Raw genomic sequence first — 19,803 nt, 5'->3', positions numbered from 1 at the left:
TCCGGGCATGCCCGCTCTCGCCTTTCCAGGGCTCGCCCAGAGCGCTCGGGCACGCCCAGCCTCGACTTGCCAGGCCGCGTCCAGGACGCCCGGGCATGTCCAGACCCGCCTTTCCAGGACTCGCCCTTGACACCCGGGCATGCCCGGTCTCGGTTTTCCCGGGCAAACGCCCAGGCATAAATGTGTATATATATTGCTGCCCGATAAACGGGCTTTGTCAGAATACCTGAGCTGTTTTGTTTCAATAAAGCAACTCGGACGAATTCCGTCTTTGGTCGCGTCAATTCTTTCGACTCGCGTTGGAGCGCAGCTCCTTCAGGGTGAATGATTGGTGATGAAGATGAGCTGATAAATAGATGGGGTAAAGGACAGACCCAATGCACACCTTACACTTGCTGACTCTGGCTCCTATGTCCTGACTGAAGCTGGGATTATCCGAGCTCGCTTCCTTCTTGTACCTCACACAGCCGCAGCCTGGGTGCTTCCCCACGGCGCTGTGATGTCACTCAGGGTATGTATGGGAATGTGCCTCCTGATAGGGTGTTGGAGGTTCCCTGTGCAGGTATGGTGCTGTGCCCTTGCAGCACGTAGAGACTGTGTATCCTGACAGGATGTCTGAGTTTCGTAGATGGATCAAGGGGTTCAGCGACGGTGTTATCGGGTGTGGGAACGTGAAAGCGGTGTGCGAGGACGGGAGAAGATTTCAGGAAGAAAGGGCGGATCTGAAAGATGCAGGAAATAGCAATTGCAGAAGATAAACCGCACACGGTACACAACCGTCAAAACCTGAACGATTAATGAAATAAATAATGTGAGCAGAGCGAAAGGAATGAAGGATACAGAAGAAGAAAACGCGACAGAAGAGAAGGACAAGTGGAGACTCACATTGTGTGAGTGATAGAAAACAAGAAGAAAAAGACAAAATGTCCATAGCCACTGCTGTGGTTTTAGTAATTTTGGTGTACGGAGTTAAAGGCTGTCAGTCGGCCATCTTTGGTCGGATGATAAAACAAAATCTGCATATGTACACATGTATTGTATTGTCTTTGTGCCAAGTTTGAAGAAAGTCAGTCTGTGCATGTCTGAGAAATGGATGGGGACACATTTAAGTAACAAAATGGCTGCCAGTCGTCCATCTTGGATTTGATCTCGAAAAAAGAATGACGTGCATATGTAAGCCATATTCATTATCTGTGTGCCAAGATTGAACAAGATCGGTAAATGCATTTCCGAAAAATGGTTGAAGACATGCTCAATATCAGGGTTTTTTTAACAACTAAAATGGCCGCCAATCTACCCTTCCCCACCACCCCAATCTATCTTCAATCTGCCTGGTGGGTAAAATGCTCCATCAAAAGAAACTCCCGTTCGCATTATCACTCAACGCATTATTCTTATCCATTGTGGTAAGTATCTCCATTTGTTTTCTTCAAATGAGCCATAAATATTGGGGCTTTCCTTCAAGTACTCCAAGATTCCATGTGTAGCTGGTGCTGTTTAATTTGACATGCTGGCACCGTCTTTTCAGGTATGGGTCATCTTCAAAGAACATAGAACTAAAAGGAACCCTAACTTTCCTGGATTTTCATGATCTGTAGGAACCCTGTCATTTCTCTCTCTTGTTATTTAGGTGAACAATTCAAAGAAACATCCTCCTCATCTTCTTCAATCTCATCATCTAAACATAAAAATATTGTTGTGTGACTACCCTGTATGGTGAACACCGCAGGGTGACATGGAGGACCAAACGAGCTCAACACTCCGAGGCGTTCAGTCAAGATATAGCGGAGAATATGCGTGGGGGAAAGTGGGGGAGAAGCCGGAGCGCTTACCTTCACGGATTCCACCGGCAGTCTTCACACCGGGATAAATTAACTCAAACAACGCGAAAGTAAACTGTACAAAAATATCGATTTTATTAAAGAAAATGCCGGCAACAAAATATAACACGGCAAAATAACAATCAATTCATAAATTGGAACGCTCCCACACAGACTCGGTAAACAGACAAAGGATAAAATAATGACAGCAAAAATAAAAGGTGTGGTTGGCATTTATCTGCGAGCGGCTCCCGATATCTTGTCAGGAAAGGTCTCTGGCCCGTGTCCCTGTGCGGGAAACCGCAGACGAGTTGGTGCGAACTAGGCCCCATGCGCCAAGCAAACGAGCAGGCGTGCAGCTTGCTCTTCCACGTCGTCTTCGTCTTCACGATCTCTGCGCGGATTCCCGGCCCGCAGCTCCTCACGGCCATTCGCGATGGTGTCCAAAATCAGAAGGGACGAGAAGATGTCGGCACACGACCGTGCACGATGAGATTCACAACAAGAAGGACCAAAAGGACGTCGATGCTGAGAGAGATCAAAATACGATCGTTCACCAACAAAGTCCAAAATCCTCCCCCCTCCCCCTGCCCCCCCCCCCCCCCCAACCCGGTGAGTAAAAAAAAAAAGGTTAAAATAGCAGAAACGTATACATTGTGAGTTATAAACATGAACAATTCAATCCTGGGAATCGGATTTGCTTATAGCCAGAAGAAACGCTGCGACATGTTGGGGTGGTTTTCATCTACGTTTGAACAAGTCGAGTGAGCATTTGTATGGCTGTCCAAGCGGTGATGTTTCCTTGTCAAGAGATAGCTGCCATATTATGAATATTATAACTTGTCCCTACATCTGAAATGACAGAATTTTCTGCATTACATCAAATTGTTATACACATATTGGTAAAGTGAGAAACTTCAGATTATTTTAAAAATTTTACCTTCATCTGTGAGTTCCGGTGTAGCAGGATTCTCTAACTCCCCTAAAATCTCACTCTGGAGTGATTCTGTCCTCGGATAAAATCACTCTCGAGTGAACTAATCCTCGGACTGGCACACTCTAGAGTGTAATTATCCTCGGACAGAATCACTCCCCTGTTAGGATCAACACACTCCCTCCAGGATCAAAGCACTCCCCTTTAGGATAAAGTCAATCCCCCAGAAAGAATGGAAAGATGTATTTAGTTACTTTGGAAATATAACTCACAGGATGTTAGATATCGTTGCAATGATCAACAGAGCTTTCACTATGTATTTTAGTGTATACCGTGTGAGCATGTGCATCATATTGTCAGATCTTAATATTCAATTGTTGAATACATGTACTATATTTGAGCCCATCATTATTTTAATACAACAAAAGAAGACATGAGTCCCGTTTTCCCCGTATATTTAATCAATACTCCCGTTCATTTATATTCACATGAGAGTTATTATACTTTGTTATGGTTTTAAAAATATCATGCAGTGTACTACATTTCATATCTATATGTATACCTTTGTACACTCTGCCGAGTGTATTCAGTGTGATGTGGGTAATATTTACCTATCTTCGGATCTACATATGATTTCTTTTGTACACCCATGGGAACACTATATATGCTCTTGACAATATACTTATTTCGATTCTTGGATTCTTATCGAAATGATTTAAACAATATTTATTTCCACAAATGTACAGTGCAAACATGTCAATGAAATACATATGAATGGAATGAGCACTAAAACATTGGGACGTTTACAGTACGGAAATGCAATAAATATTGTAGGTGTTGAGTTAAGACATAGTCATTTAACATCGCTTAAATCTATTAGATTAGACTTTATTTTGTGAAATATGTGAATATTATTATACTATACATTTATATAGCGCCTATGTCCAGTTCTCGGAACTGCTCAGAAGCGCTCGTTTCCTGGTTATCGGTACGTGAACACACCTTTGCCAATATACAAACATTTGAGTAACATTTTAAAACCTGTATTTAATATTTCTTAAAAGTGCAGTAAAGTTATAGAACGTAACTTAAAATGACATATTATATGTTGAAATGAAAATATCCTTTCAGTATAAAACATCGTAAATGTATCGTAATGATTACTGCGAATGCTCTAATATCAAAATATATAGTTATTTGAATGTTAAATTTATACTTTTCTTTATTTGATTTACCCAGTTTAATACAGGAATGTTTCCCCTGCACTCTGTTTATTTTACCTCAAATTTTGGTTGATTTATTTCCCATTAATATCTCGAGGAATGTGTGTTATTTTCTTCCCCTGCTCTTACACCAGGCATTGGGAAGATTGCATCAGTTAAACTGGACCAGTTGAGACCTTTTCTTACGATGAGTTTTGTGCTTCATGCAGAGGTTTCAGTACATTATGTAGGCTACAGTATTGTTACTATTATCGAATGAAACGTCTAATTACCTTCGTAATGAACTATCTTATCTCATTAGCAATGTCGGACTCGTACACCGACTTTTGTTGTACTATTGTTGTTGTTTTTTTGTTGTTGTTGTATTATGTAGTATTGTAGTTGTTTTGCATTATGTAGTTGTTGTTGTATTGTTGTACTATTGTTGTACTAGTGTACACGACTTCCCTGTTTGTCGTTAAAGGCGGCAAAAAGGGTTGGCGTCAGGAAGAGCATCCGGCCGTAAAACATTGCTTCAAAAAGGGGACCAAAAAACAACAACAACAACCACGGTTCCCGAAAAAGGCCAACCCCCGCTTTGCGGGGAAAAATGGCCTCTAAAGGTGGTTATAATACAGGGATGCGAAAAACATTGTATTTTTATTTTTAGGGAGAGGCGTTTACAAAGGACATCATTCTGCCCTGTTTATCAATTCATTTATCATTTTATGTTCATATTCATTAACTTTGTCATGGTTGTATGTCATTACCATGCAATAAATCTTGTTGAAATCACAAAATATATAGGGGGAGTGTTATAATCCTGGGGAGTCATTTGATCCTGCAAGGGGGAGTGTTAAAATCCTAGTGGGAGTGATTTCATCCGAGGATAAAACCACTCTAGAGTGATTTTATCCTGGGGAGTGATTCTATCCTACACCGGCACCATTTCAGAATCCTCGGTAATCTGTGGATGGTTAACAATATCCTGGAAAACAAAATTCTCTACATGTACCAGCTGGAATTAAACGAGTTAAACACCCCCACTTAGTACATGTGCAAAACCCTCAAAGTACACCACACCAGGATTTGTTGAATTTGAAGAAGTGTGTTATAATACAAACCAAATCATCAATAACTTTGTTGAAAAACAGCCACCCACCTCCATTGAGAGCCGCAAGTATGGGTCGGCACAAAATATGCAGGGAAGTGCAGGATTGTTTAATGTTTCCTGGAGACTTGTAAATCAGATGCCCATCATACTGTGGTATCGGGGGAAAGCATAACAGGTGGTGTGAGGGGAAGAAAGGATTCGGAACACAATCGGCCACCATTTCTAAACCTGCGTGAAATTATCTCAACAAGGAGCCATCAAAATTGGCACATACACTGGTAGAGAGCACCAACTAATGTGGGCTAGGCCCCAATTATCAGATGAGTGTAAGCGTACTATACTGCACGGGTTTTACTGATTTCCTCTCCTTTGTTCAAGTTACCCCAACAGCAGGAAAAGCAGGTGTCTCCACCCGCACTGATTTAACAAAACAATTTTACATGTAGAATCTCTATGATACGCAATTAATCTCTATTATACTAAAATACGCAATTTGATGTCTGTCTGTCTGACTGATTTATTTGACAGCAATACATTCGGTTGTTACCTATCCAAACAAAACAAAACTTGACACGGGGCCTAAAAGTCAGGAGGTTGGAGCGATTTAACTTCTTCCCCTCCCCAAAGGGGATTTGTGCCTTGGACAAACTCCTTGTTGAGGTGTATATCTGTGTTAAGATAGCTTATCTTGGAGTTTTTCCAAGGCTGCTTCTTATAACAAAAGTAATAACAACATTAAAGAGAATAACATAACACTAATGCTATTGCAAAACAACATTCATACTAACGAGCAACGGTACCTGCCCTATGGGCGGGGCTTCAGTTGGGAGGCCCAAATGAAAAGGCAAAATATCAGAAATTGAAGGCTTTTTTATTTTAAACGATTCATATAAACATCCGTTAAATCATATCACACGCAAATAATCAAATCACAGTGATGTGGTTTTTAAAATTGAAATTCTAAAAATACTGTTTAGATTTTGATAATTTGCGTGTGATATTTAACGGATGTTAAAATAAATCGCGTCTCCCAATTGAAGCCCTCAGGGAGGGTACCGTTGCTCGTCATATATAAGAGCGATACAACAATTTTTACCGCTTTGCTTTGAAGAACGGGAATGAAGGGGGAGGAGCGTGTTAATATGTCTTGTTGAAGGCTTTGGGTGGTGAGGGGGCTTGAAGCCAGATTTTAATCGTACAGCCACCATATTGGTGCTCGCCGTCACTGCGATGCAAAGCGAAAGACGCCTCAGAGCTGTCACATTCACTATGTCGTATGTACTCCCAATACGTGTACCAAATTCCCGATACGTGTAACTGTACCAAATCAACAGTTAAAAGGATTTTGAACTGATAGGTGTTGCGGCCTTGGCCAGATCGATGGAGACAGCGATCTGTTAGCATATTCACCGCCCAAATAACTATGTGGCATTCCCTTAAGGAGAGATTAAACCCATGCCATTAGAAACTTTGCCAAGGCCATTATTTACTTTTTCACATTTTCAATTCAAAATATTCGGGTTTTTGCAAAGCCAAAATACTACCGTAAGAAAACCATTTAAATCTCGTGTGCAAAATACTTCTGGCTTTTAACAGAGGCTGAGTAACAGGCGCGTTTTCACTCCAATGCGCATGTGCAGTATCCCACCGCAACCACTTGAATGAGAGCGGCCATTATGTAAAGCGGTACGTGCACAATTTCCATTGCATATTGCTTTATAAACCGAGCTGTGAGGATTACCTGTGAAAGTTAAATAAGAAATTCGCGAGTGCTTCGCAAAGCAGCGACAGATTGTAACTTCAGCAGTGCAGTATGACATTATTAAAAGACAGCGTGATGAAGGGACAACACAAATTGGACGTGTTCATGGAATCTCTGCATTTACTCTGGATTTGATTGTTAAAATTTCTCCGAAAAATGAAGCTCCTACTGTACCACTCCGAAAACACATGAGCGAGCGCATGGCTACCTCAAGCCACAGCATCCTGTCAAATGGAGATCAAATCCTAAGGCTTGGGTGACTGGGTCGGTGTGCCAGGACTATGCAATGAATTTATGCAGGGAGGGTGGTCTAAGGGTTGGCAAAACATACTTACTGTAAAATCGCACGAGTCTTGCATCTGTGCAGGATTGGCAGGGGCATTGTCTACAAGGAGCGAGGCTTTGTTGGTGAGAATATTCTCCTTGGTTTCATTTTCAATAAAGCTGGAGATGGTTTGAAGTGGGGAGGGGGTTATTTTTTTTTTGTATACAATATCGAGGCTCGTGAAAGAGCTAACATTAATCACATAAAAAAGCAAACAGACACATAAAACATATAATAAGGGGAGCGGTAGACAAGATGAGGAGAGAGGGGTAAGCACACAAGTACAACATTTGACAGCAGGGATAACGGGAGATCTGTGGAAGGGAGAGGGCTTGGGGGGAGGTGGGAGAAGTAGAAAACACATGGACACTGCAAGGACTTCCAGGAAATAAGTTGGAATTTCACAAAAGTGGATCTGGGGTGAAATTAGCGGGCGTAGAAAAGATCAAGGTTTTGGATGGGGGAAGATAAGAGATGGTGGTGAACAGCTGTTTTAAAGACCTGGAGGGAGGAGTGGGATTGAAGGGAGTGGGGGATTTTGTTCCAGAGGAGGGAGAAAAGAGGAATTAAGGAGTGAAAGTGAACAGAGAGTCTTGATTTTGGCAGTATAACCATAAGAGGGTTGCTGGCAGATCTTGTGCGACCTGTAGGAATATTTGGGGGACAGAGCACAGAGAGAGCTGGGGGAGCAAGGCCGGAGAGGAGTCGGTAGAAGACAGAAAGACCACCAACCTGCCTGCGGTGAGTGAGAGAAAGGTCCTCGGAGTTAGATTAATCGTGGGAGATTCCAATGATTCTGAACGCTTTGGTTTCAACAGCGTGAAGACGAGCTAGGTGTGAGGCAGGAGCACCGGCCCAGAGAGGGGAACAGTATTCCATTGAGCTGCGGATGAAAGCCTTGTATGTGGTGAGGAGCTCAGGTGTGCCAAGGAAGGACTTCGCACGACAGAGGATGCCCAGTTGGCGATTGGCTTTGGAGGCCAGCTTGGAAATGTGGTTTTCCCAAGAAAGATCATGGCAGAAAGTGAGACCCAAAAGCTTGAGAGACAGAACTTCTTGGAGAGGATTGTTGAGAAAGTAGATGGGAGAGTTGTCCAGTCGGTCTTTTCGGAGAGACATAGTAAGAGTGTGAAAGACATGTTCTTGATTGAAAGATTTGAAAGAAAGGATTGAAAGACATGTTCCCACTTGTATGACCAGTCTGTGATTTTGTGCAGGTCTGCAGAGAGTGAGGAGGCTGCAGACTGCCAATCTGAGGGATGGGGTATGGAGCGGCAGAGATTGGAGTCATCAGCGAAGAGATAGAGAGGATTTTCCAGAGAGTCGGAGAGATCATTGATAAAGACCAGAAAAAGCACAGGGCCCAGAACACTGCCTTGGGGAACTCCAGCCTGAACAGGAAGGGGAGATGAGAGAAATCTATTCAGGGCCACATGTTGACTACGACTAGAGAGGAAGTCCGCACGCAATTCTCTTGAATTGATCATTGAAAGAGGATTGAGATTCTCTTAAGCAGGGCTTAAACCCATGTTCTTATTGAAGGCCTTTGTGTGGTATCATTATTTACTTTTAACGGTGTATGTACTCGTATATATCTATCAGGAAGAAAGATAATTGGTTTTGGGTCATTTATTGTCACATATATTTTCTGCATATCTCATGGGATTGGAGTTGGACAGGTGACCATGACCTGTTCATGGACATGTATCTTTTCCACATATCTCGTGGGATTGTGAGTTGGACAAGCGTCCATGGTGGGTGGGGAGGGGGTTTGAAGGCTTGGTGTCGGGAGAGGATTAACTAACACCTTAGGGTTGGGAGGGGGAGGGTGAGGACTTGGGGTGTATTTGGGGTTAGAGGGTGGAACCAGTCTGTAGACTAATGGGGTAGAGCCACATCCAGGTGGGAAAGTTGCCAACTGCTCAGGGAATGAAGATGGAACAAACAAGCAACTACGATGGCAACGTCCAGGTGAACTTGTGCAATTGGGGTCAGCTACGACAGCACAATGACTTGTGGGGAGTAAGAACCCATTTTCTAACAGCAAAAAGCCCCATTTCCATCATCTTACTATGTCCGTCCGTCTGTCTGTCCATTTGAAGGTACCGTAAAAACTGCTGAACCGATCGCAACGATATTTTGGGTGGATAATCCTGGGATTTCCAGGAGTAAAATAGGCTATTTAGTTTTCCCAATTTCAGCTTCAGTCTCCAGCATTCTCAGGTTTGGACTCCCGCATAACATTCGTGTTTGCATAACATTCATTGTGACGATGTTCTCATTGTGAGGATGTTGTTTTCCTGGGTGCCGCACAAACGGCTGCACCGATCGCTGCACAGCTGCACCGATCGGACTCGGTGACCTCGGCCAAAGACATTTTATAAGGACACGGGTTGAATCCCTGCTTGAGAGAATTCTAACCCCCTTGGCACCATCACGGCCGTCTCTCCAACTTACAATCCCACGAGATATGCGGAAAGGACGACCCAAAACCAATATAAACATCATTAAACATCATTCGTATATAAACATCATTAAAAGTAAATAATGACCTCGGCCAAAGTTCAAACGACATTTAATCTCTGCATGAGAGAATTCCACATAGCTATTTGGGCGGTGAATACGCTAACAGATCGCTGTCTCCATCGATCTTGCCAAGGCCGTAACAGCTATCGGCTCAAAATCCTTTTAACTGTTAATTTGGTAGTTTTTACAATGAAGGAAACATTAACAATGTTGTTAAAAGTTTATTTTGTGATTAATTGGAGTTATGTTGTTTCGAATGAAAAAAAGAGATATTGAGTTCAAGTGAATGACGACATGCTGTGATGGTTTCTACTTTCTGAACGTGAACTTCGCGGATCGCCAAATGCAGATTCGCCACGGTCCCACGATCGATGTTTCTATACGTGAACGTACCCGTTTGTTTGCGAACGGGTACGTTTTTGATGGAAGTCCTTCACGAACTTGCTGTCCATGTCTGACGTGCGACTGAAGGTGCTGCAGGAATGTGGAATTTATTGGTTTCATGCTTTAGCATTCGCCGTATCTGCATTGCATGTTTGCTTCTGGCCTCCCATCCGTGCATAGCACGGGTATCTCCCTAGTAAGTAGATAATTCGTTTAGACCGGATGTCGTGTACGTGCGTGTAAGTGTCCCCTTGAGAGGGGTGGGGTTATGTTAATTGGTTAGGGATTATGGGTAATTAATCCCCTGTATGTAATGGCCTCTGTTGTTTTTCCTCTGTTCCTTATGATCAGCAGCACACACACAAGCTAAGAAATTGCGCATTAAAAACACGAAATAAAAGTGACCGGAACAAGACATTGAAGAATAACAATGGCGCTGCCAGCAGTCACATCACCACATCAAGCAGGCAGGCCCGTATCACCATGCCCCGAAGAGCAGCGATTGGTCAGGACACTAAGAGCGATGAGATGGCACAAACTGATCGGAGTGGGGACGCAGACTCCGTCGAATGACGTCAGAGCCTTGACAACAAACAACAACAACAACATGCATTTTAAGGCCATTTTCCCTGCGAGAGCGGGGGTTAGCCTTGCGGTCCCCATGACAATCTTCTCCATCTTGCCCTATTTTCTGCATCTCTCCTTGTTAACCCCCTTGCCCGCATTTCTTCTTCCACCATCTTTAGCCAAGTCTTTCTCGGTCTTCCCCGTCCTCTACTTCCTTCTACATTCATTTCCATCACTATTCTCAACCAGTCACTTTCATCCTTCCTCAACACATGACCAAACCATCTCAACCTGTTCCTCTTCACAGCATCAATCACAGGCTCTATTCCCATCATTTTTCGCAATTCATCATTTGTCTTCCTCTCTCTCAACGATACTCCGCACATCCATCGAACCATTCGCATTTCCACCCTTTCCAACCTTCGTTGCTGCTCTACGTTCATTACCCATGTCTCGCTCTAGTGCAGCAGATAAACACAAAAATTGTGCATTTTATGAGAAAAGCATGAAATTTTTAACATAGTGCATACCATAAGGTATATTTTCAGATGTGGAGGGAAGTCAGATTTGACCTCTGAGAACCGTGAGAGGTCAAATCCAAAATGGCCACCAGTCCACCGAGTCTAATGTTCAAACGCGCTTAATTTTGGAACCAAATAGTGTAGAAAAACATAGGTGTCATTTCCAACTAAATTGGGGGTGCCCAGAGGTGAATGATGCTTTCAATGAACTCCTAGGCATGCCAAGTGAGGTCAGTGAAGGCTCAATGTTACTGCTAGAGCGATTTGTGGTGCTGATGTATGATAGAACCAGTGAGAGCACGGAAGTGAATGATGCCAGGAAACAGCTCTTCACACAGAAGTGTAGAACTCGAGAGAACATTCCTCCAACCCAGGCAACACTCAAGCAGCACATCAAGCACACTTGCTACCAGGCCAACTGTTGTAACCAGGCATTGGTCATGGATCCAGAGATGCCAGACCCACCTGACTGGGGCTGGACAAAGGAGACAACTGGGTGGCAGCCTCTTTGGACCACTCTTCCTGAAGCATCAAAATCGTGCCATGAATTGATCGACTGTGGCTGCAAGAAAGGGTGCACTGGACGCTGCAAGTGTGCCAAAGCTGCATTCAAGTGCACTGCACTGTGCTTCTGTTCTGGAGACTGTTAGATTTAGATCATTACCAATTTTCATCGTTGCACTTGATTTAATGTAAGCTTTGGTGGACATACTTGGTTAACTACAGTTATTTGTTCAGAGGTTATTGCATCATTCCTTGCAGTGTAAACACTTTTTTTCCATCATTTCTGGTCTTTGGGTGCTCTGTACCTATCCCTATACCTGAAAAAATAAAGTTTGAAAAGGTCAAATGAACTTTTTCCAACAGCAGTTCCAACTGCAGTATCATAAAAATAGATATTTAACGTAATTTGACCTTGACCGTGACCTAAATGCATGTCCTTGAGTTCTGGCGATCTCAAAAGTATCACCAAATGAATGGGCATCCCCAATTTAGTTGGAAATGACACCTACAAGCGCGTTTGAACATTAGACCCGGTGGACTGGTGGCCATTTTGGATTTGACCTCTCACGGTCCTCAGAGGTCAAATCTGACTTCCCTCCACATCTGAAAATAAACCTTATGGTATATACTAACTATGCTAGAAATTTCATGCTTTTCTCAAAAAATGCACAATTTGTTAAAATATGAGAGCTTATCTGCTGTACTACTCCCATAAATCATCACACTTCTCACACATGCAGCATACACCTTTCCCTTCAGCTTCAACGACACTCCCCACCTCATCAGCACGCCACTCAGTTCCCAAAACTTCTTCCATGCACATCTCACTCGAGCAACCGTTGCCAAGCCTGATCCACCTTCTCCATTCAGCATGTCTCCGAGGTAGCAAAATGTTTTCACACCTTCCAGCTTCACGCCATTTCCAAGATCCAACTCAACATTTCCTCCATCTGCAGCTCCCTCTGTGCACACCTTACATTTGAATGTAGCTGCCACACTGGTTAATGACCCTTTCAGACCACTACATTTTTGATGAACCCACTCAGCGCACATTGTATGGAGTTCACTCCGACACCCTTCCTGCACAGAGCACAGGGCCACTTCCCAGTTCTTTTCACCTCACCACATGCTTTACCACTTGCCATCACCTTCGTCTTTCCGATATTCACCTTCAGACCTTTTGTCTCCATACATTCCTTCCACTTGTTCATCTTTTCCTTCAGTCCATCCATACTTTCCGCAATCAACACCAGATCATCTGCATACAACAACTCCCACGGTAAACCCTCCTTTACGTTCTGAGCCAGCATCTCCATCACAGCTACAAATAGTAGTGGACTTAGTACCGACCCCTGATGCACTCCCACCTTCACCTCAAACTCACCACTGTTCCCGTCCTTCGTCCTTGCAGCTGTGCGCACTCTTTTGTACATTGCCATCACTACTCTGATCAACCATTCCTCCACTCCTAACTTCCTCATTGCCCCTGTCAATACTTTGCATGGAACCCTATCGAATGTTTTCTGCAGATCAACAAACCCAAGAAACAACTTCTTCCTCTTCTCCATATACTTCTCCTGCAACTGCCTCACAATAAAAAGCACGTCTGTCGTTCCTCTTCCTGGCATAAATCCAAACTGCATTTTGTCGATCTTCACTTTCTTCCTTATCCTCCTCTCCAACACCCTTTCCAATACCTTCATTCCATTCTCCAATACCTTTATCGCTCGGTACGAGCCACACTCCAGAGGGTCACCTTTCCCCTTGTATAGAGGGACGAGGGTACTCAGTTCCCAATCCACTGGAATGCGGCCTTCTTTCACCGCCAGATTACAGATCTCTGTCATTCTCTATACAACGCACATTGTACATGGCTCAGGGCCTGGACGTCAGAGCCTTGAGTAAAAAGGAATTGGAGGGCCGACATTTTCTCTCTTTTTCTGGGTTTGGTGACGAACGGTCATGTTCCCAACATTTTGTCTCTTTGGTTCGATCGCTCTCTGTGGGCTCGCCTCCATAGCGAAGTCACATATGCGGTGCGCTGTTGAGCGAGGGACATTCATTGAGAACGGTCACGATTTTATATCTCTATCTGCTTTGGGATTTCACAACGAACGGTCGAAGTTCACGAGCGCTTGTGGCTTTCTTTCAGGCTTTCTCCGGGCTTGTGGACGAGAGGTGAACGATCGCCGATAAGCTCTTGTTTTGGAAAATTGGTGCCGTGCAGCCACAGTTCATAGCGCTCTTGCACTGGGAAATGTGTGTGCTGGTGAGGTGGATGACGAGGACAAGCGCGGCTGAGTGAACGAGGGCGCGCTGAGGCCTACTTCCTGCCCGGGCCTGTGCCGCGCCCGGATTGCGCGCTCAGGGCCTGGACGATTCCCGACGGGGTTCAAGAGCCGCTCGGAGCTAAGTGCCCACACACACACACAACTTTTACTTTTGTTCTTTTATATATTTTATATTTTTTCATTTTAGAGAGGAAGACAAATGATGAATTGCGAAAGATGATGGGAATAGAGCCTGTGATAGATGCTGTGAAGAGAAACAGTTTGAGATGGTTTGGTCATGTGTTGAGGAAGGATGAAAGTGACTAGTTGAGAAGAGTGATGGAAATGAATGTCGAAGGAAGTAGACGACAGGGAAGACCGAGAAAGACTTGGCAAAAGATGGTCGAAGAAGAAATGCGGGCAAGGGGGTTAACAAGGGGAGATGCAGAAAATAGGGCAAAATGGAGAATGTCATGGGGACCGCAAGGCTAACCCCCGCTCCAGCAGGGAAAATGGCCTTAAAATGCCTGTTGTTGTTTTTGTTGTTGTTCTTTCATATTTCCCCTTGTGTTGTATACGAGTCTGTGTCATTCTTCAACAGTCTTCAAAAGTCATTTCTTCCATAAAGCCGGTATTTTTGTACATTTTAATTCCGTGTTGGTTTGAGTTAATTATCACAGGTTCGAAGACGTCCGGTGGACCCGTGCAGGTAAGCGCCAACGGCCCTTCCCCCACTCCTTGCCCTCGCGTATAAAGAAGGTCCACCATTGGATTGAACGCCTCAGAGTTAAAGCTCGTTTGGTCATCTGTTGCCCTGTTCACTACAGGGTAGACACACGACAATATTATAGGTCATGAGTTAACGGGGTAATTTGGGTCAATTGTACTAAGCTAATAGTAATGCTCTAATAGGGTGATGTGGTCATGCGGTGGTAGCAGATGGTTTAGGATTTGGAATGAAAAGGGGGGGTTGGCAGGGAGTTTGAAGGACATATGAAGCGGGGGTTAGGAGGCAAAAGGACGAGGGGAGAGCTTTGAGATGGAGGACCGAACGGGTGGATTCAGGTGAGGGAAGTTCAATCCCTCTCTCTGGGTGAGAGAAGTTTCCCTTGGGAGTTACGGGGTTTGAGATGGAGGAACCAAAGGGTGGCTTCAGATGAGGAAAGTATCCCATGGGAGTTACGGGGTTTGAAAGGCAAAACGGGCAGGATCGTGAGGAGTTACTATTTGGAAGTGAAAGGGCGAGGGACCGACGATGGATGGGTAGCTGGAATTCAAGAAGTGTCAATAGATGGATTGAAAGATGGAGGGATTAAAGACGGATTGAATGATGGATTGTTCGACTAAAAGTTGGAAAGTCGGGCTCGGGGGACATTAATCAGGTCATGAAACACGAGAAACAACGCCATTTCCCTCCCCAATCATTCCAAACAATGGGCAAAACAATATTTTTAGAAAACAGAACAATGTTTTAGCAAAGCCGAACAATATTTCAGGAAAGCCGAACAATATTTTAGCAAAGTGAAACAATATTTCAGCAAAGCTGAACAATATTTTAGCAAAGCAAAACAATATTTTAGCAAAGCCGGACAATGTTTTAGCAAAGCAGAACAATCTTTTAGCAAAGCAAAACAATATTTTAGCAAAGCAAAACAATATTTTAGCAAAGCCGAACAATATTTTAGCAAAGCAAAACAATATTTTAGCAAAGCAGAACAATATTTTAGCAAAGCAGAACAATATTTTAGCATCTCCCACCTGCTCTGTCGCTCTGTCGTATTGTGATCATCGAGTGATCTCCCACCCATAGTTCGTTATTTCGACAGTTGGAGGTTCATCCTTGTCTGCAGCCTTCCAAAGCATCATTTGCAGATGTGCTCTATGGATATAGAGGGCTAGGTTTGTCTGTTGGCGGAAGGGACTTCAGAGCAGGAGGATTTTTTCGTTTTCGATAAGTCTCATAACGGGCAGCATTCATTGACTTGCTCTTCTTCTGCCCATATAGATGTAGGAAGAAGGTTTTCCCAGTTGCTATCAGGTCATTGTAGGTAGCATTGTTCTCTCCCAGAACAGTCTCGACCAGCAATATCAGTCTGGTTGAGCACATTCAAGGCAGACAGTTTACCTTTTCCATTAGGGTAAGATACCGTGTCACAGCCTGAAAGTGCATGCATTTCCAAGATTACCTTGCATTTCTCTCCGAGTTTGGCAACAGTGGAATTAATGTCAAGGCCTGATCCCTCCCATTTCTCCATCTGATCACGACAAGATACACTACTTTTCCAGCACCAATATACAGTCACGTGAAAAAGTAAGGACACCCCATGTAAAGTTTTGACTTTTTCAACATATTTCAACATACAGCTATTTGATCTTCATTTCAATAATATTGATAGATAAAGGTGATATAATATAACAAATATCATGAAACATTTACATTTTGTCGTACATTGTATAATTTAAATAAACATAAATGCAAATTTCGCATGTGGAAAAAGTAAGTACACCCTTGGCTCTAATAGGTGGTATTGTGGGGGATAAGGCTTTAAACGCCTCATACACCATGTGACTCAGGTCACCTGCTTGCTACGTATATGTGTATGTGGGGATCATGCATTTAATTGTGCTTTTCTTGACTCGTCCAATTAATGTTTGCTTTAACAGCTAAATTCATTTATGCTTTATGCTTCAGAAAATACTGATGATTACATTTGCAAAGTTCATGCTTTGGTCAAGCTGCCCTTGGAGATAACTTTCACAATCGCTGTCCTTGTAAGAGCCAGGGCCTGGTAAACATCTGCGAAGGGGAGATAAGAACTTAAAGAATGTTGCAATAACAGTATGTGTGTCTTCTCCTACACTTTTCCCTGGCACAGCACTCCAAAAGGATAGGACAAGGGTCGGGGCCACTGGTCAACTTTCCCCCTCTATTCCTTTGAAAATTGCTTGGTTTGCAGAATTAGCGGAGATTGCTATCTTGCTTTGGCAGTATATAAGACACACCTTTGCTGAGTTTCTTTAGTGTGGCACGGACTTGCACTGCTTTACGTGATAAAGCTCTGCATTTCGGTCACGCTCCACAATTGTTTGATTCTTATTAAACTACTGTTGCTTCAACTTGCCTCTTCTTTCCTATAAAGTGAAGACCGACAACTGGTGTCAGAAGTGGGATACATCCAGCCACAGGTTCGAGGAGGGCTCCTCGGGACGGGAAGGGGAGGCTGGCGCCAGCAACAATTGGCTGAAGTAAGAATATTTGCACACCTAAATTGAAAAGCCTCTTCCCCTCCCTTGGATGTGGCGGACCTCCGTCGACTGTGCCTGAGCGTGTATCCCGAACCAAATTTAAGCGAAGCACCAGTGGATTAACGAACCAAGCAAGAGAGGGCGCCCAGGGGGACAGGGGTAATAAGTTTCCGGAAGAAAGGGGTAGTGAGGATCGGGTGGCACCCTGATCCAAGAACTACCCAGGAGGGATCAGCCTAAGAAAGGAAGATGGGAAATAAACTAGGAAAAGAGGGAGAACCCCTAAAGAATACCCCGGCATATTATATGAAAAGGGAGCATGGATATGCTGCCGTGCAACCGGGGAAAGCATGGGCTGAGTTGACCAAGGATGTGAGTAATCCTTGGCCGGAAGAAGGGTCATTTGCATTCGAGAAGTTAGAAGCGCTATATGGGGCGTTAGACACCTTGGAAAAGAAAAAGAAAAGGCTTCCACCTGACTCATGGAAGGTATATGGGTGGTGGAAGGAAGAAGCCTTGAAACGACAGGCAGCCTCTAAGCAAGCGAGTTTGCGAGGGGAGTTGGGAAAATACCAGGATGAACGAAAGCAGGACAGACAAATGAAGGCGCTTATGGCGCAATCAAGTCAGAAGCTGATGGTAGCTCAGATGAACTCCGATGAGGAAGAGCAGGATGAGGGAGGTGAAGATCCAGATCCCCACCCCTCCCAAGGCCTTTGTCCAGTCCCAGGATCAAAGGCACGAGCATCCCGACACCAGGGCGCCACAGGGGGAACAAATAGGCAACACCCGAGGACCCGGGAACCCCGAACACCATCGGCTCCCCAGGTAGAGGACGAAGGAGATAGCGGCACAGACACCCTGGGCTTTCCGCCCCCGCTAGACCCAGGTTGGAAATTAGGATTATACCCCTCACTAGCGGAACATCAGGCAGTAAGCAAGGCAGAAACAAAAGGAGCGTTTCCCATGCGATGCGTAGGAATCGATGCGCAAGGCCCAGTGATGGCCCAGGTGCCATGGAAAGAAACGGATTTAACGGCAATGCAACATAGGGTTAAGGACTTGTTACTTGACCAACCCTCTGGGATAGTCCCGCTGATATCTCAGTGGATTATCCAAGGGAGAGCAGATTGGAGAGATATATGCCATTTGGGAGTGTCAGTGCTGCCACCTAAAATATCGGAACGGGCCAAAATTCGAGTGGCTTGGCCGGTCAACGATCCCCAGGGAGGGCCAAACCCAATCACTCCGGCTGCATGAACCCTCGCAAAGGCCATGTTATTGACAAGCATTGACCACGAGCTAGCGCCCTCGGGAGGACCAGACTGGGGAAAGATCGGCGCGGTAAAACAAAAGGCAGGAGAAACGGTTGGCGACTTTCGGGAGAGAATAGAGAAAGCTATAGCTCGATGGGGAGGACTAGGGCAAATCCAAATCACAGATCTACCCCCTCCCCTGGTGAACAATTACCTAGTGGAGGGGCTTCGGCCAGCACAAAGGAAACAAGTGCAGACCGTCCTTTTCGGCTGGAAGGGGATGGGAACCAATGAATTATGTGCAAAACTCGAACAATGCCCAGGTTCCTCTTCGGAGGAGAAAAAGGAAATTAAGGAGGAAATGCTGCAAATGTTGGTGCGAGATAAAATAGCGCAGCAACAGCTCGCGAGGTGGGACGACGGAGTGCGTGTATTCAATGCCGTGCACGGCATTGAACGCATTCGGGTGGCCGAGGCAGGCGAAAAGAGGATTATAATGAGCCAGGTACAATGATTAAAACGAGTGAGATATGGAAAGGAATGATGCAACTAGCCGCGTCGGGTGGTTGCACCTTTGTGAACAACTGAAGTTAAGGGCTCAGAATGAGGAAAAAATAACGCGCGGAGCTGCCGCGTAAGGATGCAGGCCGGCTGGCATGGAGACCGGCGTGATAGGCAGAAGATTGGGAGAGACCCAAATCCTGCGGACAGGTGCAGTCGAGATTGAAACGAACGAGTGTGGGAGAGCCGTCTGGAGAGAAAGGCGCATTATGGAACAGAAAGATGCGTGAGTACGGGGGAGAACCCTGCTATGAGGTTGCTTGGAGGATGTGTGCCCAAATGCATTGTGGGCCACTTGAACTTTCCTACACGTGAGTCGTTCGTGCCTTGCCAGCAAGGTGGTTCATGCAATGTGATTCCTGCCATGCAATGTCATGAGAAATACGTTGTTTATGATGGGATTATGACGAAAAGTTGAATAAACTGCGTAGTATATAAAATGATTAAGTGATAGGCAATTGTTGTGGCAAATGGAGTATTTCAAGAAAGTAATGAATTTCCGGTACCAACCGGAAACCCTATCTTACAGTAAATGATGTACAGTGTGAACGAGGTCTCTCGCTGTGCCGGGAATACGATTGAGCGCTGGTTTAGTGCTCAGGAGCGGATGAAATGATAATAACAATTGCAACTTCAAGGTACGAAAGTGATGCGGTGGCAGCTGGGAGACGCAAGATGCGTCGGTGCGCCTGTGTTGATTGATGCGCCTGACAACGGCCTTGCGGGCGAGCAATGGTGGTATGCTTTAGTTATGAAAATGCATGTGGTTCTGAAGGCAGATAATGCAGGTCAAGTTGCCCCACAGGCGGAG

At 44.6% G+C, this 19,803-nt stretch overlaps 1 protein-coding gene across 4 annotated transcripts; it reads right to left on the bottom strand.

Annotated features, from left to right (window-relative positions):
• Positions 1 to 1,894: 1,894 nt before the first annotated feature.
• On the bottom strand, positions 1,895 to 19,292 carry LOC144891826 (uncharacterized). 4 transcript variants are annotated; one of them, XM_078776564.1, is made up of 4 exons: positions 16,116 to 19,292; positions 15,688 to 16,022; positions 5,119 to 5,218; positions 1,895 to 2,348 (listed from the first exon to the last, which is right to left on the bottom strand). In XM_078776564.1, the coding sequence occupies exon 1, from the start codon at positions 18,191 to 18,193 to the stop codon at positions 17,786 to 17,788; it is 408 nt and encodes a 135-aa protein (XP_078632690.1). In that variant the 5' UTR covers positions 18,194 to 19,292; the 3' UTR covers positions 1,895 to 2,348; positions 5,119 to 5,218; positions 15,688 to 16,022; positions 16,116 to 17,785. The 4 variants fall into 4 exon arrangements, with proteins under 4 accessions (XP_078632690.1, XP_078632689.1, XP_078632691.1 ...); XM_078776563.1 differs by having other exon boundaries at positions 15,688 to 19,292; XM_078776565.1 differs by lacking the exon at positions 1,895 to 2,348 and adding an exon at positions 2,446 to 2,672 and having other exon boundaries at positions 15,688 to 19,292.
• Positions 19,293 to 19,803: the final 511 nt, after the last annotated feature.

This window comes from Myxine glutinosa, chromosome 4, assembly GCF_964187855.1.
Source record: "Myxine glutinosa chromosome 4, kmMyxGlut1.1, whole genome shotgun sequence".
NCBI lineage: Eukaryota > Metazoa > Chordata > Myxini > Myxiniformes > Myxinidae > Myxine > Myxine glutinosa.
This window is presented reverse-complemented; position numbering and strand designations above follow the sequence as displayed.